The sequence below is a fragment of the Acomys russatus genome, chromosome 20 (genome assembly GCF_903995435.1).
Source record: "Acomys russatus chromosome 20, mAcoRus1.1, whole genome shotgun sequence".
Lineage (NCBI taxonomy): Eukaryota > Metazoa > Chordata > Mammalia > Rodentia > Muridae > Acomys > Acomys russatus.
Genome location: NC_067156.1, coordinates 70,246,415 through 70,269,323, shown reverse-complemented (window position 1 = coordinate 70,269,323; position 22,909 = coordinate 70,246,415). Strand labels below are relative to the sequence as shown.

The window sequence follows — 22,909 nt, the reverse complement described above, 5'->3', positions numbered from 1 at the left end:
GCGCCTCAGATCATTGTAGCTTTGTGGAACATTAACAACAAAGTTACGAAGTTGTTAGTTTAGCAGTGAGAATGTGGCGCTGTGGTGGTTGGGATTTATGTGAGGACCAGGAGCCCCAGTGAAAAGTACCCGATTTAGCCCCCGGACTGGCTTTGTAGACCAGACTGGCCTCGAACTCACAGAGATCAGTCTGCCTCTACCTCCCGAGTGCTGGATTTAAAGTTGTGCACCACCCCGCTTTGCTCTGTACTGGGTTTTAAAGAGAGGGTTAGGGATTGTGAGGCCTAAGCAATGCAACCTCCCACCCTGGCAGCAGTCGCATGTACAATTTTGAGGAGCCCTGGGATTTCATATTGCTGGAGAAATTTCAGTGCGTTGCGGAAGTGGCACACTTCGCGCCATAGTGAATCAGCTCCCTCTGTTTAGAAACTGCCCTGGGATCCTGTACCAGGAATCAATGCTCTGTACTTGAGACTGACACGGCAGCAGTGATACCAGGTCACCGTTCTCACTGCAGGATGAGTTTTCTCAGCACAGCTGAGTTTCACCTATACTGAGTTAAAGTCCAAGTGTTGCTACTTGGCTGGAGTTGTAGCTCAGTTGGTAGTTTGTCAAGCATACGTGAAGTTCTATGCTCAATACCACACAGACTGGGTGGCTTGGTGCATGCTGGTCATGCTAGCATGCAGAGGAGGTGGAAGCCGGAAGATCAGAAAGTAAAGGACAGTCTAGGCTACCTTGTTTTGTTGGGACCTGCCCAGAAAATGCAGGCATTGTGTATTTATGGAGTGCCTGACATGTGTTCATACATGTATGCACTGTGTAGTGTGTAGATCGGGGCACACTGCTCCTCAGACCTTGGCTATTTCTTTTTCATGAAAACACTACCTTTCTAAAAAAGTACACATAAGCCAGCAGTGGTGGCGCATGCCTTTTATCCCAGCACTATGGGGGCAGAGGCAGGAGGATCACCAGTGCTGCACAGAGAAACCCTGTCCAAAAAAAAAAAAAAAAAAAAAAAGTACAGGTAAGTGCTCTCCACAGGCCCCCTCCTGTGAGGTAAGGGCTTTTTCACCTTTGGCCCATACCGAGGTTGAGTGGAGTCTCTGGCTAAGGTCATCAGTTGTCCTTAGCTAGATTCTTCTTGCTTCCCAGATTCTCTGGTGGGGTGTAGGTTTGCAGTTGAAGAGAGAGATTATGGGGTTGGGGGGGGGGCGGTGTTTGTTTTGCTTGCTTTTTGAGACAGGGTCACACTGTATCGTTGGCTGGCCTGGAATCCACTTTGTATTGAACAGGTTGGCCTCTTACTTTCAGAGATCTACCTGCCACTAACCTCCCCTCTGCTGGGATTAAAGGCAACTGCCACCACGCCCAGCCTGCAACATTTATATTGAGATCTTTCAAATGATTATTTCCTTGGTAACAACAGAAGGTTAATAGTTACCCTGTGCTTTAAGACTGTAAAATTGGGTCTGTAGCTCCATTGGTAGAATGCTTGCCTAGTGTGTAAGAAAGCTGGGATTTGATCCCCATCACCGTATAAACCTGGTGGTTTGGGCCTGTAATCCCAATACTCTGAATGTAGAAGCAAGAGGATCAGATGTTTAAGGCTAGCTCAGGCTGCAAGAGATCCTGTCAAAAAAAAAAAAAGAAAGAAAGAAAGAAAAGAAAGAAAAAAAGAAAAGAAAAAAAGAAAGAAAGAAAGAAAAGAAAAAGAAAAGAAAAAAGTATAGTATTTTAAAAAGTAAATGCCAAGTAGGCATAGTGGCACACACAGTTAGCCTGGGCACTCAGAAAGCAGGCAACTCTGTGTGTGAGGCCAGCCTGGTCAACACAGAAAGCTCCAGGGAAGGTGCTAGGGGGTTATATCATGTGACCTCGTCTTAAAAAACAAAGAGCACAGTGGGAGAGGGGGGCCTGCATGCCTTTAATCCCAGCACTCAGGAGGCAGAGGCAGGTGGATCTCTGTGAGTTCAGGGCCAGCCCGGCCTACAAAGTGAGTCTAAGACAGCCAAGGCTACACAGAGAAACCCTGTCTTGAAAAACCAAAACCAAACCAACCCAGAAACAAAGAGCACAGTCAATCCTTGTGATTAGAAAGTGCTTTCAGCTTTCTTCAGATTGTGTGCCACTGGGGCCCCTCTCTGTACACCTTTTTTTTGTTGTTGTTGTTGTTGTTGTTTTATTTTGGGTTTTTTGTTTTGTTTTGTTTTGTTTTTGGAGACAGGGTTTCTCTTGTAGTCCTGGCTGTCCTGGACTTGGGTTGTAGGCCAGGCTGGCCTCGAACTCAGCGATCCACCTGCCTCTGCCTCCCAAATGCTGGGATACAGGTGTGGGCCACCACATCTGCCTGAACACAAAATTTTAAGGAGCTTTCCCTTTGGAGCAAGGAGGAAAAGATGAGTCTAAGCCTCTGACTCTTGGCCCAGAACCTCAGTCACTTCCTGGAAAGTCCTGTGATTACGTGTTCCGCTGCAGGGCTGACAGGAGGGCGGAGAAACACTTATCAGTCCTCACGCTGCGCCGCTGCGTTCAGTCCCAGCTACAGGCAGGTCTGACCTGTTGCTCTGTCTGCTCAGAGTTTCCCGGGTTTGAAGTCTGCCTGAAAGATGTCAGACCTTAAAACCGTCTTCCAGTACATCGATGAAAACCAGGACCGCTATGTCAAGGTGAGGGTCTGTTTCTTCCAAGTGAATAGTGAAAACAGCTTTTCAAGAAGCTAATATGATTTATGCCATTTTGATCAAATATTAAAATCTCATGAGAGTGAAAGTTGTAGTTCTGTCATTGGACAGAGTTAGATTATCTATTCTTTATTTTTCTCTAATCTCATCTATGGTTTCTTGTGATACTCATTAAAAAACAGTTCGAATCAAGCATGCTCTGAGTGATTCTACGTGTTATATTTTAATCTGTTGCTCAGTTTTTATCTGATATAATAATGACTTTAGTTTACTTGTGGAATAACCATTTTAGACAAAACTTTTTGACTTTTCACTGTAAAACTTACACCTTGGAAAACTTGGCTGCCAACAGGGAGACTAACAGGTCGCAATATTGCAGTACGTTTGCTTTCTGTTGTCGTTCTATTGGCTGTCGATATGCACTTACTTATGGAAGTACATGGTTTATAATCATATACTCGGTTGCTAAAAATGCGCATTCTGGCATTTTTTTTCCTTTCTACTTATTTTCGGGGTAGGAGCAGTATAGTTTTGCTGTTGTTTACTCTGGGTCTGTCTGCTCTGCACATAAAATGGAGGAGCTATAGCCCCATTGGTGAGCCCATCCCTGCCTACCCATAAAAAACAGCATTGCAGAGCCCTTTCCACTTGTTCTCTACAAACAGAAACTTGCAGAATGGGTGGCCATCCAGAGCGTGTCCGCCTGGCCGGAGAAGAGAGGCGAGATTAGAAGGATGATGGAGGTGGCCGCAGCTGATGTCCAGCGCCTGGGGGGCTCTGTGGAGCTGGTGGATATCGGGAAGCAGAAGGTATGAGCCCGCAGAACCAGACAACACAGTCTTCCAGGGGGGAGGGGGGTCGAGAGCCCGCAGAACCTGAGAACACAGTCTTCCTGGCGGGGGGGGGGGGGGGGGGGGGTCGAGAGCCCCCAGAACCAGACAACACAGTCTTCCTGGGGGGAGGGGGTCGAGAGCCCGCAGAACCTGAGAACACAGTCTTCCTGGTGGGGGGTCGAGAGCCCCCAGAACCAGACAACACAGTCTTCCTAGGGGGAGGGGGTCGAGAGCCCGCAGAACCTGAGAACACAGTCTTCCGGGGGGTCGGGAGCCCGCAGAACCGGAGAACACAGTCTTGGGGGGGGGGTCGGGATCCCGCAGAACCGGAGAACACAGTCTTCCGGGGGGTCGGGAGCCTGCAGAACCTGAGAACACAGTCTTCCGGGGGTTTGGGAGCCCGCAGAACTGGAGAACACAGGCTTCCCGGGGGCTGGGGCGGCCGAGAAGAGGCTGCAAGGCCTTGCTTGGGTGACCTCCAGCTGAAAATGTTTAACTCCTCTTCAAAGCAAGCTTGTCCTGGCTTCTGTGCATCCAGGGATTGCCTGGCTTGGGGTGAGTTAAAGGTTTTATGATTACTCAGCACATTTTACTCCAGAAAGGAGAACTGAAGACCAGTGAGTGACTCACGAGTAAGTTAAAGTGACTGCCATTCTTTTTTATTTTGTTTTGTTTTTTCAGACAGGGTTTCTCTTATGTACCTGGCTGTCCTGGACTCACTTTGTAGACCAAACTGTCCTCAAACTCACAGCTATCCGCCTGCCTGGGCCTCCCAACTGTTGGGATTAAAGGCGTGTGCCACCATGCCCTGCTGGTGACTGTCATTCTTGAGAAGAGCTGACATGGTTTCCCAGAAATCAAGGCTTCCAAACGTGGAAGTTACACATTAGTGGTTTCACTTTAGAAATAGCAGCTTCCTGTACTGGGTCTGCCCTGTATATTACAGCTTTCAGCTTGGCATTTATGGGACTCCTGAGTGTGTGAACATGTGGGTCTTTGATCCTTGTACCCTCTCTTACACTTTTTACCTTCTGTGGGGTTACCTTGTCCAATTTCATTGTGATGGGTTCTGCTTCTTCTTCTTCTTCTTCTTCTTCTTCTTCTTCTTCTTCTTCTTCTTCTTCTTCTTTTAATGTTTTGCTTTCCCTTAAAAGCCTGTTCTTTCTAATGAGAGATAGAAAGGGAGTGAGTGGATTTGGATGGGAGCAGAGGAAGTAGGAGGAGTAAGAAAAGGGAAAACTAATCAGGATATATGAGTGGGGAAATCTATTTTCAGCTGGACGGTGGCTCACGCCTTTAATTCCTGCACTTGGGAGGCAGAGGCAGATGGATCGCTGTGAGTTCGAGGCCAGCCTGGTCTACAAAGTGAGTCCAAGGCACCAAGGCTACACAGAGAAACACTGTCTCAAAAAACCAAGAAAACAAAAAACTATTTTCAATAAAAAGGGAAAATACACTTAAAACAAAAACACTAAATAAGTAAGTAACAGAGCGTTCCAGCCACCTGGCACTTCTCATCAGAGGTCTGGAGGTGGAGAGGGCAAGCTAAGAAAGGCTTGTCTTCTTTCCCATTTTTGTTAGTGGTTTTGGTTTCGGTTTGAGACTGGATCTAACTATGTAGCCCTGGCAGGCCAGACCTGCTGAGTAGACCAGACTGGCCAGGAGCTCACACCCACCTTCCTTCTTACTTAAATAAATAATCTGACTTTATGATATATTTTTCTGCAACTTTAATTTCACATGTTTTTAGCCTCATGTTGTTGTTGGTTTGGTTTGGTTTTACACAGGGTCTTCCTCCTTGCAACCCAACTTGGCCTAAAACCCCTAAGGACCTTCGCACCCTCTGTCTCCCAGCTGGGATTCTGGGTGTGAGCCTCCACATCTGCCTCCATTTTATGTGTTTTCAAATCTTACAAGTCTCTTATGTTGCAAAATGTGGCACGACTTGGTTTATCCTGGGTCTTTGGTCTTATGACTTATGTGTATATTTGAACAGTTCTGGAATTTGGGGTTAGCCATTGAGGTACTGTGCATAAGTTAAGTGAGGGTGGTATGGCCATTGGGAGCCAAGTATCTTCATGGCAAAACCTGAGTTCAAATCCAGGCTTCCTGACTCCTGCTCCGGTACTTTTCTCAAGGTTTTCTTCAGATGACAATTTTAATAGTTAAGGTGTAATAGCAGCTTCCCAACAAATACCCATCCCCCACCCCCTTAAGAGGAGTAAACCAAGTCTCTTCATACTGTTTTCTTTAACTTTTTTTTGTTGTTGTTTAGTCTTTTTAAATTTTTCCTTGTTATTTGTTTCTTGGGCCAGGTCTTACTCTGTAGTCTGGCCCGTGGATGCCAGCATTTTCTGTGTAAGCATCACACTGCTCTTGAGTGTGGATGCCAGAGTTGTGCATCTAAGCGTCACACTGCTCTTGAGTCTCCTTTGCTTTATCTGCTCTCTGCCTCTCCCATTCTTCCCACTGTGTCAAACAAACAATGAAACCAGCTGATTTCACATTAGGCAACTCATATTCACAAAGGAATTGAGAGATTTCCCCTCTCAAGCCAGCTGTGGGCTAACTCAGTAGGAAGGCGTGTGTCCTGTGTGCCCACAAGTTTAAGGCATGATTCTCTTCCCTGGGGGCCACAGGCCAACCTCAGAAATCTGATGTGCACGCTACGAGCTGTCAGGGTCAAGAGGTCCTTGGGTATTTTATTAACAGTTTACCTAGAAAATAAATCCTATGTTCTTATAAGAATTCATACCACCTGCTGTATGTGGAGGTCATACCTTTAACCCCAGAACTCTAGAGGCAGGAACAGGGATCTCTTGAGTTCAAGAGATACAGCCAGGGTTATACAGTGAGACCTGTATCAAGAAGGAAAAAAAAAAAAATACAGTCAGTGCTCTAACATCCTTCAGGCTAGAAGTTGGGAGAGGAGAATTTTCTCAGCCCTCACCCACACTGTCCTTACCTTCTCATTTTTAGTTGCTGCTCATTTTATCTCTTAATCATAAATTATTCGCTTAGAGTTATCACCAGACAAGATACTCATGTGCGTCGGGTGTCATGGCAACGGAGCAGCTTCAGGGCAGTCGGCTCTAACTGCACTATCAGTTCAGTCCCTGCGTTACTTTTTTTAGTAGATGTTTTCTAACAGCTCTTTGTAGTGGTTTCTAGTACACCAGTGTGTGGGCTGGTGTCGTCCCTTGCCAACTGCTTGTGGCACTGTGTTGTGTTCACAGAGTTTTTCTGATAAACGATAGGAGCCAACAGAGGAGGCACGTGGGCTGCAGGGCATGGGTACAGCCTCTTGGGCCACAGTTAAGAGTCACAGGCGAAGCCGGGCGTGGTGGCGCACGCCTTTAATCCCAGCACTCGGAAGGCAGAGGCAGGCGGATCATTGTGAGTTCGAGGCCAGCCTGGTCTACAAAGTGAGTCCAGGATGGCCAAGGCTACACAGAGAAACCCTGTCTCAAAAAAAAAAAAAAAAAAAAAGAGTCACAAGCGATAACCATTGGCCTGATGTAAAAGCACGTGTGTGCCCCTGAATTCTCCCCTAGACTCAGAAAATTCTGCATGGGTGTTCTAGATGGTGGGCAAGGCCTTTGGGGAAAAGCCCAGGAGAAGTGTCCACTACCGCATTTCACTTACCAGACACTATGTGGATTTGCTTTCTTTCTGTTTTGAAGACCTTTAAAAGTGTGTGTGTGTGTGTGTGTGTGTGTGTGTGTGTGTGTGTGTGTGTGTGTGTGTGTGTGTGTGTGTGTGTGTACACGTCCACACACATGTTTGTAAGCAACACATCTGCTGGTGCCCAAAAAGGCAGGAAGAGATCACCAGGTCCCCTGGTGTTGGTGTGACAGGTGGCTGTGCTGCCTGACGTGGGTTCTGGTACCTGAACCAGTTCTCTGAAGAGAGAAAAGCGCTGAGCCACCTCCCCAGCCCTGAAGTCCATAGCTGTGCTGCTCGGTGGCCCATTCTGCTCATCGTAGGTGTCCACATACAGAATTTCAACAATGTAGCAATCAGTTGCATATTGTAGTTGTTTTATGCATTGTTTCAGAAATGAGTTAAGTTGTATCTCAGACCCAGGCTAGATAATGTTTCATTATGTATATTGATGGTTTAAAAAAAAGCAGCCTTGGACAGTTTCTCAAACTAGTTGTAGGTGTGATTTAGTTAATGCTCACTGGTTTCAGATCATTGGATTCTGAGAAGGTGGATCCTTGTTATTGAGGACTGTTAAATGACACGGTCTTAAGGCTACAGCAGAGGTTGATGACTGAGAGCTGATAAGACCATCCCAGCTGCCAGACTGTCCCGGTTTGTTAACCAGACTCCTCACCGCTTCTTCCCACTCAGCTGCCGGACGGCTCGGAGATACCCCTTCCTCCCATTCTGCTGGGCAAACTGGGCAGCGATCCGCAGAAGAAAACAGTGTGTATTTACGGGCACCTGGATGTGCAGCCTGCAGCCCTGGAGGACGGCTGGGATAGCGAGCCCTTCACCTTGGTGGAGCGGGAAGGTGAGGACTCCCAGTGCTGCCCACTGAAGTACCCACTTTCTACATTGGAGGAATGGGTGCTCTGGGTGCTCATTTTCCACATTAGAGGAACTGTTTTGGACATGTTACATTTGGGGAATCATTAATATTCTCCTGGGTTTTTCTTTTTGTGGTACACTTTTTTTGTTTGTTTGTTTTGGTTTGGTGGTTTTTTTGAGACAGGGTTTCTCTGTGTAGCCTTGGCTGTCCTGGACTCAGACCAGGCTGGCCTCAAACTCTCAGAGATCCACCTACCTCTGCCTCCCAAGTGCTGGGATTAAAGGCATGTGCCACCACGCCTGGCTTTTTAAAAACAGAATCTAGAGACTGGTATCTGGAAGTTTCTCACTTGTGCCTCATGTTTTGAAAGCTCAGACGTTTTCCTTTTCTCATGACAAGTTCTTGGTGTGAGCTTGCTAGGTTTCCTCCAATCCCAACACCTTTTCCAGAACATTCTGATGTGAGGCTCCATCGTTCCCTGAGGCCAGCCTCTCCTCACTCCATCTTGTGAAATGCCCCCTTCCATTCTCAATTGTCATTGTTTCTGTCAGGAGAGTCCCTGAGATGTAGCACCTGAGGTCCCGGCCCCTAACTGGGTGTGGCATTTGACTTTACATGTGTCCTGATTCCGTGTGGACTGCTACAGGGCTGTGCTGCGTGAAAAGTTATTTTTACTTAACACGTCCTTGATGAAACCTCATCCCATACATGGGTCCCTCTCACCTCCTAGCAGGGATATACGCATTGCTCTTAACTCCGTGGGCACTTGGCTTCCCCCTGAGTCTCAGACCCCTGTGTCTGCGTGGTAGCTCAAGCTGTCTGGACCAGGAATCCCCCTCTTCTTCTCTGGGCCCTCTCACATATATCTGAGTGACACCATCTTCCCGCTACCTGCACCAAAGACAGGGCTGTCCTGTCCCTGCCTTGTGCCATCCCTAGTTCCTTCCCAGCCTCTGCTGCACCCACGCTGGTGATACCCTCGTGGTGATCCCAGACAACCTGACCATGCTTCTTGGAGAATGAGGTATCACACTTGGGATAGAGCACAGCGTGTGGCGCTCTTGTGACAATGGCGATGTGCTCCCAGCGTCTAGGCTTCCACATGGTTGCTGTTAGATGTGTAAGGTACATAGGTCCTAAACAGCTACCTTCTGTAAGGGTTTTCTGAAGTTGGAAGGTGAATCTGGTCCCTGATTCTCGGTGAGTTGTGGTTCTCGCCCTTGCTATGAAAGGGATGGTAACAGGAACCACCGACATAGCTGCCTCTTGGGCTGCAAGAATTCTGTCTGAATCTTAGAGTAGAGTTGGATGAAGACTCAGGCTGTTAAAGTGAAGAAAAGCCCCATTGCTCAGGACAGCTGTGTGTGGCTGTCCCTAGGCCTTATCAGATGTTCACTTTTGAAAAGGTCTTTTCGATTTGTTGTCTCTAACTGCATCCGCTGATGGCTATTCCAGGCAAGTTGTACGGGAGAGGCTCCACGGACGATAAGGGGCCGGTGGCCGGTTGGATGAATGCCCTCGAAGCCTATCAGAAGACTGGCCAGGTACGCCCCACATCAGATTCCGTCCACTCATCAGGTCGCGTGAGTAGTGGTGTAAAGATCACTGGAGTGGAGAAAGCAGGCCCCCACCTTGGTCAGCACAGGTGACTCAGATCAAAGATTGTAGCTGTTTCCAGCGCTAGAAATGATTAAACAGTTAATTGCCTTACAGATGCTCAAAGGTCAAGCAGTCATCTCTCAGCAAGATTCTTGTCAACAACTTAGGATGTGATCTTTGTTTCTCTCCTTTCTGTGCTTAGATGAAACCTAGGTCCACGTGCATGCTGGGAAGTTGCTGTTGTGCTGAGCTGTGTCTCCATCCCCAAGTGTGAATTTTATTTTATTGTATTGCTTTTTTTGTGGCTTGTTTTGTTTTATTGGCAGTTTTTGGTGGTGATGGTGGTGGTTGTTGGTTGGCTGGTTGATTTTGAGGTAGGGTCTCATGCCGCAGTCCTGGCTGACCTGTAACTCACAGAGATCCACCTGCCTCTGCCTCCGTAGTGCTGAGATTATAGGTGTGTGCTACCATGCCCAGCTCCCAAATATGAAGTTTAGGTGTGTTTCTTTGTTTGATACAGAGTCATGTTATATAACTCAGCTGGCCTTGAACTAGTGACAATCCTCCTGCCTCAGCATTCAAGTGCTGGTGTCACCAACTCTGACTAACTTGGATTTTCAGACTGTACCCTAACATCCCTTGCCAGAATGTTACAGACTTTGTGATATCGGGCAAATTCTTTTCTCCACGTGGATTATATCCTTCTTAAAAATATGTAAGATTGTTTTGAGTGGTTTTCTCTTCAAAGTCAAAGTTGGAAGTTGGTAAGATATAGAAAATGTGGGCAGGTGTGTGGCATTTCTAGAAACCCAGGCCTCAATCCCTTCTAGCACGTTCTCTGCCCAGGTTGCTAATCATTCTTAGCCTGATTATGCTCACGCTGCCTGAGCAGTTCTGCATATGGATTTTTTTTCGCAGCACAATAAAATAAGAATTTTTGTCCAAGTGTAGAACATTAGATCTGGAAAGGGCTCCGACTCTGTGTGGGGACCATGTGCACAGGAGGCGATGGTTCTGTTGTTGTTTTAACACACTTGGCCTGTCCAACAGCTGAACTAAGCGCTGGGCACGGAAGCCAGGAAGCCTCACCTACTGCAGCCTCCACACAGTATTGGCAGACCATGGTGAGGAGGGTGCATAGGACAGAGCCCAGGGACAGAAGAGAGCGGCGGGGGGTGGGGGGGTGGATAAGTGTGTTCACTGGCCATTGCTTTCAGGGCTGCTGTGAGTGGGGCTGCTAGGCATTATGTCTGCCTTTGGACCCTGCAGCTCTGTGCTGTGGTAGCCTCTAGCTGGTTGCCTGCTCATATGCAGCCCGCTTTTCTTGTCTGTAGATGGGCTACCTGCCTTATCCCTTGGAGCTAGAGGAACTCTTGGAACATTATCTGGAGAACTTGACCGAGATTCCAGTGCTCTGTTGAGATTACCTTCAAGCACCTCAGGACAGCTTGGCTTCTGTGTGCAGAGTGATGCTGGCAGTGTGGAGGGCCTTCCCAGGGCAGGAAAGGTCTCTCTTAGTAACAGTGAAGGCTCAGCAAAAAAATTCTCTCCTGATCCCTATGCATTTGCATAGGGGTGTGCATGAATGTGAAGGTCTGAGGGTGACTTACACACAGTTGTGAGCAGCCGTGTTTATGCTGGGAATGGAACCCTGGCCCTCTGGAAGAGCAGCCAGTGCTCTCTGGACCAATAGTCATCGCCCATCCCCTGTCTCATGGCTTCCCCTACACTGAGTGGCTCCCTCCATGAGTGCAGAGAGCATGGCTCAGTGAGGCAGGGTGTGGGGCTTTCCCTTCTGATCCTGGACTTCTACAGGCCAGTGGGGGGAAAATCTCATATTTGAAACTAAATTTTCTTTCTTTCTTTCTTTCTTTCTTTCTTTCTTTCTTTCTTTCTTTCTTTCTTTCCAGGACAGGGTTTCTCTTATACTCCTGGCTGTCCTGGACTTGCTTTGTAGACAGACCTGGCTGGCCTCAAACTCACAGAGATCCACCTGCTCCTGCCTTCCTGGTGCTGGGATTAAATTCCAAAACAGTCTCCTCTGTGTCACTTCTATAAGAAAAGTAAGGAAGCTGTCTTGCCCTGCCCCTGTCACAGGAGATTCCTGTCAACCTGCGGTTCTGCCTGGAAGGCATGGAAGAATCGGGCTCCGAAGGCCTGGATGAGTTAATTTTCGCCCAGAAAGACAAGTTCTTCAAAGACGTGGACTATGTGTGCATTTCAGACAATTACTGGCTGGGGAAAAACAAGCCGTGCATCACCTATGGCCTCAGAGGCATTTGTTACTTCTTCATTGAGGTAGGAGCTGAGTCACAAATGTCTCCTCGATTCTCTCTCATGCCTAGGCCTCTTGATTCTTCTGTGCTCTGACCCAGAAGTTAGTCACACATGAAGGGGCTCAGAACTCCCCAGGCCCCTTCCTCGGTTCCATAATCCACCCTAATACTCCAAGCATGGACTTCTGAGATCAGAAGTCAAATCTCAGGGTGGTTTTAAATTAAGACAGCATTATCTTAATAATAATGATATTGTATTCAAGCAGATGGGATAGCAATGCTAGTCCTCCTAGATGGCTTGGACAGATAAGCACCTGAGAGCCCTTCCTTGAAAAGGCTGTGCTGAGCACTCTGTCTGCATGTTACAATTGGTTCTGTATGGCAAGGCAGTAGCTGCCCATTCCTCCTTATAGATGCTGGTCTAAGCACACAGTGGTTGCCTGGTTAGAGGACTAGTCAGCACGCGAATGAGTCTGACCAGATCCTTGGTTCTTGTGTTGATGGGGTCATGCCCCATGCTTGGTGTGTCCTCTGAGTCAACTTGGGCAGAGCCTCTGTGAAGTGATAGGATTCTGTCCTCCCTTTGAAAAGGACTGTCAGTGTCAGTGAGGCTGTTCTGCACCATACTTATGTCGATGGCCAGCATTCCCACTGTGCCTGCAGCCAGCATCATCCATTCTCCTGTGGCCAGCATCCCCTGTGCGCCTGTGGCCACCATACCCAGTGCACTTGCAGCCAGCATCCCCTGTGCGCCTGTGGCCACCATACCCAGTGCACTTGCAGCCAGCATCCCCTGTGCGCCTGTGGCCAGCTGCCCCTGTGTACACATCAGGAGTCTATCTGGTGTCTGGATGGGAAATGTCTTGCTTAGCTTTGGACTGGAAACCTGTCAGTCTTACAAATGTTCTTTGTTCGGTGCAATGTCACATAATTAAAATAAGCTCCCACTAAGCCACCAATAAAATGACCTTTGTTTCTGCCCAGGTGGAATGCAGTGACAAAGACCTCCATTCTGGGGTGTATGGTGGCTCAGTGCACGAGGCCATGACCGACCTAATTTCACTGATGGGTGAGCTCAGGGTTGGCACTCGGGGCTGGCACTCAGGGTTGGCACTCAGGGCTGGCGCTCGGGGCTGGAGCTCAGGGCTGGCGCTCAGGGTTGGCGCTCGGGGCTGGCGCTCTCTGGGAGGTGGGCAGGGAACCTTTTCTAAGCTGTCTATGCGCATGCCACACCTTCTTCCTGTGCCCACTCAGCCTGTTTCTAGTTAGGCTCCCCCGCTCTGGGCACTGCCTTCTTTAAAGGCCCTATGTTCATCCCTGCCTCACCGCCTCCTCCTGCGTCTGTCTCATACCTCCCCACCATCTGTAAACTGCCTGCCCAGGCCCAGGTCCTGCTTGGCATGTCCCTTACAGCCCCTGCATGCTTCCTTTTTCTGGACATGGTATTTTACATCTCTCGGAGGACATTTGCTTTGATTTGTTCCAACTGGCCATGACTAGGCCCCCTGCTTGGTGAGTCCTGGGGAGCAAGAGCCACAGCCTCCCTCTGATGGGCTACAAGCATAAGGCCAAGTGGAGCTATTGCCTCCATGTAGTTTTGTGGCTTCCTTTCTGTCATCCCACATCCCAGGCTGAAGGCTCCCTCAGGTGAAGTGACATAGCATCTGTGGTTAGAGACCGCTCTGTCCCACACATAGGTTCCCTCGTCAGCTTTAGCCAACCTTGTGTTTCGTGTGGAGCGTGCGTCATAAGGAGGTGCTGGCCAGCGTGGGTTTTAGGTTCCTGCCTGGGTGTGCAGCTGGGGGGTGGGCTGACTTAGCATTCCTCCTGCTCCCCTCCTTGGGGCTGCTTAGCTGACTTACTGGCATAAGGCTGCCAGGGTATGTGCTGTGGTGCCTGAGCTCCTGGAGTCAGGACCACCGAGAACACTGCTTACTCGCTGCCTCGCCCCTCAGGCTGTCTCATAGACCAGAAGGGGAGAATCCTCATCCCTGGGATCAACGATGCCGTGGCTCCCCTGACTGACGAGGAGTGTGAGCTCTATGACCACATTGACTTCGACATGGAAGAGTTTGCCAAGGATGTGGGGGCTGGGACCCTTCTGCACAGCTGCAAGGTGCTGCTTGTCCCCCCCCCCACCAACCCTGTGCAGGCCACCAGGGCTCCCCCACTTCTCCCACCCCCCACCCCTGTGTAGGCCACCAGGGCTCCTGTTCTGAGCATGTTCACCATGTTTTAAAGACATCCAATGACAGGTTCATCCCAGGCCCCGCCCTCCTCAGGAATTAGCCAAAGCAGGGTGTGGCCAAATAAGAGTTGGAGTTTTTAGCTGTCAGGATCAACTCCTGATCAGGTGAGAGGCTGGAAGACAGCCCATGTCCTGCTACACATGCTGTTTGCTTAGCCTGGGCCGGTGGCCCGCCTTGTTCTCACAAGGCCCAGATATTAAGCTGAGTGTCGCTGCAGAAGTTATTTGCTGTTACGTAACTGTTAGGAGGAAAAGTTTACCCAATCTTAGGAGTGTGGATATCAGTTTATCACCTGGGTGTAGCCAAGATCAAAAGTCTACACCAGCCTCTTCCAGGCCCCAGGGGCAGGGCCTGGGGAGCAGGCCCCAGGGGCAGGGCATGGGGAGCAGGCCCCAGGGGCAGGGCATGGGGAGCAGGCCCCAGGGGCAGGGCATGAGGAGCAGGCCTGGCTGAGTGCTGGAGTTTCTCACCTTTCTCAGAGTCAAAGGAATAAATAACTATAAATGGTTGTGCCATTGGTCAGGCTGGGCACAACGGCTAGAAGAGGAACAGAGACAGCTTAGCCTGTCAGGGACTGGAGGCTCACAGCATGCCACCCCCAACATCACTCATCATCACCTCTTGAGGCTGTTAAGGCTGCAAATCCCTCTGAGGTGTGTGACAACAGTCCCAGTACAGTGTGTAGGCTCTGAGCAGCCCTGCTGGGTGGGCCCCCGTGTCTTCAGTCATACCTCCTGTGTACACAGCCCATCTCCTCCTGTGCTTCTGCAGAGAGACATCCTGATGCACAGATGGCGGTACCCGTCCCTCTCCCTCCATGGAATTGAAGGTGCCTTCTCCGGTTCAGGGGCCAAGACTGTGATCCCCAGGAAAGTGGTCGGCAAGTTCTCCATCAGGCTGGTGCCAAACATGATACCAGAAATTGTTAGCGAGCAGGTATGTGGGGACGCTGGGCATGAGTGAGGGCAGGGTTGTGGGGTATGTGTGGCAGCTGAGAGCCCATGTGTTATTGGACTGAAAACAGTAAGAACTTTCACCCAAGCAGAAGTCTCCTCCTTACCCCTCAGCATTTGCTGTAGTAAGCAGTGTAGAAGCTCATCAGAGGAAAAGGTCAAATGAGCAAGCATTGCACACTTCAGACTACTGAGACATGAACAAAAATATGACCTCTGACCTCACTCCAAAGATGTAAAGCAAATGCTCGTGTGTGCCTGCATGTTAGGTGAAAGTCCCAAAGAGTGGCCTCTGCTAGAGGTGAGGAGTGGCAAGGGATGGGGTAGCTACAGGTCTCAGAGAGCCCGTGGAGCGTGCGTGTACCTTGATGACTAGAGAGACTTCATGAAGAGAGAGAACCAGAGGCTTCTGTGAAGAGCACACTGAGGTCTCTTCTCAGAGGAAAGCGGGCGTTTACCTTGAGGCCATCCATGCTCAGGCTGGGTCTTCCCAGGGAGAATGAGCCATCCTGAGTGTCAGCACAGGCGTTTAGGACACAAGTATCCTGTCTGTTAACTACCTCAGGTCAGACAGCTTGGTTTTTACTTGATTTTTTAAATACTGTCCTAGTTGGTGGGTCTGTGTCAAGGGTGAATTGACTGAAATTGACACACCGCCTTTGCTCAGGTCCTCTTTCTTGCAGCAGCGACATCCACAACTGCCGCAGCTGAAAATGAAGCTTGCCACCGATCCTGTCTATACTCTGAGATGCTGTGTAGACCCAACTGGCACCTGTAGGTGCCAGAAATAAAGCACTGCATGTCTCCTCTGCTTATGGTTTAGGTTTCAAGCTACTTGTCAAAGAAGTTTGCTGACCTTCATAGCCCCAATAAGTTCAAGGTGTACATGGGCCACGGTGGGAAGCCTTGGGTGTCCGACTTCAACCACCCTCATTACCAGGCGGGCAGAAGAGCCCTAAAAACAGGTTGGCTGCCCCTGAGGGCGTCTGAGGAGGCTGTGGTAGCATGTAGAACATGTGACAGTGTCCACGGTGCTGTGAGCGTGGCTGAAGTGTGGGGTGGGGCGGGGTCTGGACTGTGCTGCTAAGTGGTGGCGCTCTAGCATCCAGGGCCCAGAGCTCATCATTTCTCTCCATTTTGTTTCCCCCAGTGTTTGGTGTTGAGCCTGACTTGACCAGGGAGGGCGGCAGTATTCCTGTGACCTTGACCTTTCAGGAGGCCACAGGCAAAAATGTCATGCTGTTACCGGTGGGGTCAGCAGATGACGGTGCCCACTCCCAGAATGAAAAGCTCAACAGGTGAGACGGGGCCTGAGCTTGGGGTGTGTTCTCCCGCAGGTAGTGGGCCTGGGATCACTCCTCCTTTGTCGCATAGGGGTTTGCTAGTAAGAACCCACGAGAGGTGAGAGGCGTGAGGCTTGGTAGTGGCAGTTTGAACACAGGAGTCATTGAGCAGTCATCATCCTTCATGTAGCGCCCATAAAAGCCTTCCCACATCTTTCTGAAAAGTTACTGTCATCATTAACTGCTCAAGCCCCTTTGCCTCTGGGGCAGATACTCTAGGGTTCCTCTAGCCTGTAGGATGGAGAGAGCCTCTGATCTAGAGAGGAGGGGCCCAGGCAAGCAGGCCTCAGGCAGTGTAGCTGCTCAGGAGAACAGGAAGCAGAGACCCAGTGTGAGGAGCAGGGGAGGCAGGAACCTGGCTACTGGGCTACAGGTCAAAGAGCTAGTCTTCAGAAACAATAGCCATTCACTCCCAGGGTACCTATGGATGGAGCCAAGCTCTCAGCCAAGGCCAGGACTGATTACTGGAGTGAGGAATTGCAGAAGGGGTGTCACACTGAACCTGAATTATAAAGCCAGGCCAGACTGCAAGCCCAAGTCAGGCCTTACTACCCACCCCTAACCCCCACTCCCCACCCCCACCCCCCCAGAATAAGCAGGAAGAATGTCACCACCCACCTGGATGCTGACTTCTGGCACAGCAGCTGATAGCTGGGTTGTTTGTCTGTCTCCATCAGGCTCAACTACATAGAAGGCACCAAGATGCTGGCTGCATATCTGTATGAGGTGTCTCAGCTGAAAAACTGAGAACTCTCTTTCTCCGTGGAGCGCTGTGCCTGGTCAGAGACATCCGCCCGCTGCCCTCTCCTTCTTCCAGCTCTCTTGGGAAAGTGGAAGTTTCTCCTCTCTGTCTCTTTCTCAGGTCACAGGAAGACTTGCAAGGATGAAGACAGTGCCTCCAGCTGTCACCAGGGAAGAGCCAGCTGTGTCGGGCAGTCGGCAGTGTTCAGTTCTAAGCCTTGCTGTGGACAACTGACTGGCTCTGACTAGGGGAGGGAGGACTGTCAGATGTGGCCAGCATGACTTCATCTGCAGAAAGTAGCCAGAGTCCAGAGGCTCCAAGTCTGTGGGAGGCTCTGCCAACCATGGGCTTGAGTAGACAGGAGGGGTTACGCTCTGCTTTTGGTCTCTAGCGAGGCTCAGGGAATATTCCGGAAAGGCTTGAGAACATTCAGGAGCTCCTTGTGCTGTGACAGCGTCGTGGTGACCCCTCACTGTGCTCTATATCCCTTCCTAAGACCCTAGCTGACCATCACTGGTGTCCCCTCCTGTTGCAGTCCTCAGAATCTGTCTCAAAAGTTCTGGTGGGAGCAGCAGTCCAGTTGCAGCCATACTGCTAATAAAGTGAGCCTCTGGAGGACCCGCTGTGCTCTGACTTTCTTGGGAAATGCACGTGCAGTCGTTCACTGGTGTGTGACTTGCTTTGTGGAACACACATACATGTGTTGTGGTGTCTGGGTACCTACCTGTCTCCGCATAGTGAAAGGTGGTGGCCGGAGCTCATAGCACAAGACTCATGTCTACCCTTCTGCCTCCACGTCAGTTCTTAAGGTGGCAGTGCCCGGGCTGGGGCAGCAGAGAGGAAGTAGAGCATCTTGTGGTGGAGGCTAATGGCAGGAAGGTAGAAGCCAGCCTGGCAGCACACAACGGCCAAGCAATAGCCATAGTAGAGGGTCAGGAGGCTGAGGCAGGAGAATCTCCATAAGTGACCAGGTGGTGGGTGGGGCAAGGACTCTTGTGAAGAAGAGAAGAGGAACCCCACCGTGTGACTACAGTTCCCACAGGTGAGGCCACTGCTTAAACTTGGGTTTGGGCAGTAGGTTCCTTGGTTCCCAGGGAAAACCCAGTGACTTTACAGTGGAGAAGCTCCAACAGATACCTAGACCGCATGATCAAAGCGAGTAGCTCACGTTCTCTAAGTCTTCCTAAGGAGATCATGTCAGCTCTGGGGACTTCCAGCTCAGTGACAAAGTATCAGACACTCAAACTACAAAACCTGAGTGAGATTTGGATCCTCTCACACTCTACATTGAATAGAAGACAATAGTGATTTTGGGAACCATGACACCATCTCCAAAGTTTAGGCCCCTGCGTTCCCCTCGGCCTCACAGCCAGGACATCTCCAAGACTCTGATGTCCCCAACCTGCCTGGCTGCTTCTAAGCCAACTCCATTCCTGTCACCATTAGTCCTTTCAGAGGTGTGTGCCCCAAGAAAACAAATCTGCTGCCTACCATTTTTCACGCCTGTGTTACTCAAAGGCTCAACTGTCTCTTGGGCTGGGAGTCTCCTGCTGAGTAAGGAGTTAAAAGCTTTAACATTCAGCCCTCATGAAATGGCAGCGTTGTTTTCCTGAGGAAATTGGGCTGAGGGTGGAGACAGTTCCACTCTCAGGAATATTTGCATTGTTCTTCCCCGCAGCAGGAACCTGGCCCCTGGGAAATATGCAGCCACCTTGTCTGGTTTTTGGTTGGTTGGTTTGTTTGTTTGTTTTTCCTACCATGTTGCTGGCCTGAAAAGAAGCACTCTGTCCTGAAGGAAGTAGAGGCTCTTCATGCCCCAGAGAAAGTCAAGTTGGTTCCCTCCCTTGTGGAGTCTGGGTCAGAACAGGATGCTAGAAGTGCTCAGAGTCTGGAGGGCTGCACATTAGTTAGTTAATTGGGATAAGGGACAGACTGCTGCAGCCTCGGTCACGGCTCCTCACCGGACGTGCTCAGGCTTCAGGCCTTGTGTGAGAGGTCGTGCACCAGGCCTGGCAGGGCTCTTCTGCTGTGCAGCTCTTCTCGTCCCCTGTCAGTTCGACCTCATGGGCCTTGACCTCTGACCCACCTCCTGCTGGAGCAGCATCTGAGTATAGACAAAGGGGAGGCAAGGATGCTGCTTTCCACAGGCACAAGCCAGGATTAGTTCTCCAGAGAGTAGTCAGTTGGCCACGCCTACCTGCATGAGAGGCAGAAGACAGGTCTGTAAGTATGGGGCAGATGGACTGGTTCAGCCGTTAGGAGCACTACTCATCCAGAGGACCAGAGTTCAGTTCCTAGCACCCACACCAGGAAGCTCAGAACTGCCTGTAACCCCAGCTCCAGCAGGTCTGACGCCCTCTTCTGGCCTCTGTAGACAGTCACCCACAAATGCGTGTGCACACACACACATGCATGCATGCACGCACGCACGCACGCAAATAACAAAGTAGCCAGGTATGGTGACACCCTTTTAATTTCAGCACTCAGGAGGGAGAGGCAGGTAGATCTTTGTGAGTTTGAAACCAGCCAGGGTTACACAGTGGGAGCTTGTCTAATAATTAAAGTACCTTAGCTAGTTCTTTCGTCAACTTGACACATGCTAGGATCATGGGAAGAAAAAGACTCTCAGTTGAGATAATGCTCCCACCATATTGGCTTATGGGGCATTTTCTTTTTCTTTCTTTTTTCTCCGAAGACAGAGTTTCTCTGTGTAGCCTTCGCTGGCCTGGACACACTTTGTACATCAAGTGGCTTCAAACTCACAGCAATCCACCTGCCTCTGCCTCCCTGGGTGCTGGGATTACAGGTGTGCACTGACACACCCAGCTGTGGGGCATTTTCTTAGTGAATGATTGGATTGACTAAGGGAGCCCAGCCCATGGTGGGGTGATGTCACCCCTGGGTAGGTTGTTGTGGATGATCCAAGAAAGCAGGCTGAGGCTGGCCGTGGTGGCACACGCCTTTAATCCCAGCACTTGGGAGGCAGAGGCAGGTGGATCATTGTGAGTTCAAGGCCAGCCTGGTCTACAAAGCGAGTCCAGGACAGGCAAGGCTACACAGAAAGACCTTGTCTTAGCCCCCCCCCAAACACACACACACACACACACACACACACACACACACACACACACACACACACACAGGCTGAGCACTCCAGAAAGCAACACTTCTCCATGATCTTCACTTCCATTCTGGCCCTGGCTTCCCTCAGTGATGGGCTGTTACTTGGAAGGATAAGATGAAGCAAGCCCTTTCCTCTGGCCACGTGCTTTATCACACAGTAGAAATCCCACTTAGGACAGAGATGTGGGAACCGTTTTGGAATAAGCACTCTGACACCAAGGAGTGGATGAAAGGAGATGTCGCTGCTGGACCAAAGCGAGGACAGCCCCTGAAAGGCCTCCATGCTGGGTCCAGTTCATGGTTTATTATGCTAAGTCTGTGAGGTAGGGTAGAACAGTGAGCAAAGTTTTACAGCTGTGGACGTGGTGGCCAGCAAGTCGCCAAGGGTGACAACTCATTGTTGCAGCTTTTTCTCCAGGCTTTTCTGTTCTAGAAAGCAAGTGAAGCCATGGTTGGCAAATAGGCCTCCTGAGCACCTCATTAGGCCAATCACTAAATCAGTCAATAAGCTAGTATCTGACAACTGCTGAAGTACAAAAATAAAGGCCCCAGCAGCTGGTGCTCTGCTGCAGCAAGACACAACTTATCTGTTGTGAGTATGATCATTCAATATATACCAATCAATGTTATGGACCTTAAATATACACATATGTAATTACAAGTTACACATATTTAAACACACACACATATGAGTGTATAACTGTGTATACACCTATAATGGACACACTTATTTTTTTCACAGAAAATTTTTATCATTAGCATTAACCCCAAAATTTAGGATTGTTCAGAGCAGGAAGCAAATCTAATCAAATAATTTTTCTTTTCCTTTGCTTTTCATTCTTTCACAGAGTGTGTTTCTGGATGCTCTTGGATTGGCCTTGCAACCTGCTTCTGAGGAAGGTATTCTCTTGTCACTCTGCACAAGTGGTGGGGATAGGAGAGGTGAGGGGGGGAACCTCGCTTTCACCCCAGAAGCTCCTTAGAAATTAGAAAGGAAAAGACAGTCTCAGAAAGACTAGCTATTAGAAGCTGGCACTTTTCAACAACAACACAGAAAAGGATGTCTAGCGAGGGCTAAGGATCCTCCTTCAGTGTTCATGCACACTAATGTCTAGCTCTTGGTATTCATAGTTGTTATAATGAGAGAAAATCCCAATGTTCGATTTTACCAATGATGACTCAGGTACCAGATGCTGGGGTGAAAACTTGCTAGCTCAGAGAGGCAGAGAAAGTGCCTAGCTGACCTTCCTACTCAGCTCACATCCCAAAAGAAAAACCAAAAGCCAAAGAGCCTGAAGCTCAGCTGATGGCCCAGGAGGGAAAGGCCTACCAGCTCACCCAACAGCCCAGGAGGAAAAAGCCAAAAGCTAAAAGCCAAAGAGCTAGAGAGCTCCTTCCCCACAGTATCTTAAATACTCTTCTCTAAAAGCCCCTAGTATCTGCTTAATCCCATCAGCAGATTTCTTTCTCTGCCTCTTGACCTAGGGTTAACTTTATTAAATCCCGTGTACAGAAAGCTCTTGGAATGAAAGGTATGTGCTAGGGCTGAGCCAAAACAAACAATAAACAGGTTTTCACAGTTCACAATCTCAGGGTTCACAATGGCAGCCTTTAGAGGTTTCCAGCTTGTCCCAGACTGTTGAAGGCAGTCTCCATGCCGCAGTTTCTTGGCAGCCTGACCTGTGGGCTTCCTCCCTCGCACTTCCTCCCTGCACACCAGCTCACAGCTGCAGTGTAAGAAGGCAGGCATATCGGTCTGGCTCACTTTGGGCTCCGGGTACTCCCTCTCCTCTAGTCTCAGCACATGGACAAACAGCAGCTTCCTCCAGAGAGGTGGCCACCGCTCCCCTTGCAACTCTACAGCTAAGGATCTTTGCCAGGAGACAACCATGGTCCTGCACAAGAGATAAGGGGACAGTGAGGGAGGAGAGAGTCAGGCACAGCGGTCTGAGAAATCCTGCATCCTGACTGACTGGCAGTCAGAGTGCCTCTCCTTTATGCAGAACCCAGTAGGCAGGGACAGATGCCTGTTATTCCAAAGCATAGGTCATAGAGTTTTCTCCTCTTGGTCATAAGTTTAGTCATCATTGAGAAACCATAACAGAACAGAATCGTCTTTTGCAATTGTTTTCCCTCATCAACCCCACAACCCAGCTTTTAAGAATCTTGTCATTTCAAGGGCACTAGACAGAAAGAAAATCTCCAAGCCACCCTGGGCAGATTGTCATGTCCCAAGCATTGTATAATCAACTTTTAGTAGTCAGAATGCTGCCAGGCGTGGTGGTGCATGATGCCTTTAGTCCCAGCAGTCGGGAGGCAGAGTCTGGTAGATCTCTGTGAGTTGGAGGCCAGCCTGGTCTACAAAGAGCGTCTAGGACAGCTAGGCCTCTGTGTAACACAGAAACCCTGTCTTGAAAAAAAAAACAAACAAAAAAGTCAGGGTGCTAACTGTCATCAGGCCTAGGAAAAGTCTTCAGGCCAAAGCTGCTGCAGCTATTCAATTTCTGCCATAGTACAATGTTTATATTTTATATATTTGTAGAATTTATTTATAATGTCTAATCTTGGTA

General features: G+C 49.5%; 1 protein-coding gene across 1 annotated transcript; it reads left to right on the top strand.

Moving 5' to 3' along the window:
- The first annotated feature begins 2,501 nt into the window (after positions 1 to 2,501).
- Cndp2 (carnosine dipeptidase 2) lies at positions 2,502 to 17,433 on the top strand. Its single transcript, XM_051163877.1, has 11 exons — positions 2,502 to 2,669; positions 3,350 to 3,493; positions 7,874 to 8,036; positions 9,510 to 9,598; positions 11,751 to 11,951; positions 12,914 to 12,998; positions 13,885 to 14,045; positions 14,950 to 15,114; positions 15,955 to 16,096; positions 16,282 to 16,429; positions 17,152 to 17,433. Exons 1-11 carry the CDS (start codon positions 2,610 to 2,612, stop codon positions 17,219 to 17,221), a joined length of 1,428 nt encoding a protein of 475 aa, XP_051019834.1. The 5' UTR covers positions 2,502 to 2,609; the 3' UTR covers positions 17,222 to 17,433.
- The last annotated feature ends 5,476 nt before the right edge of the window (positions 17,434 to 22,909 follow it).

Excerpts from the sequence above, each read along its gene's own strand:
- Cndp2 (XM_051163877.1), top strand. The coding sequence starts at position 2,610 with ATGTCAGACCTTAAAACCGTCTTCCAGTACATCGATGAAAACCAGGAC. Across the intron at positions 15,115-15,954 it reads CAGAAATTGTTAGCGAGCAG|GTTTCAAGCTACTTGTCAAA; the intron begins GTATGTGGGGAC and ends CTTATGGTTTAG. Across the intron at positions 16,097-16,281 it reads CAGAAGAGCCCTAAAAACAG|TGTTTGGTGTTGAGCCTGAC; the intron begins GTTGGCTGCCCC and ends TGTTTCCCCCAG.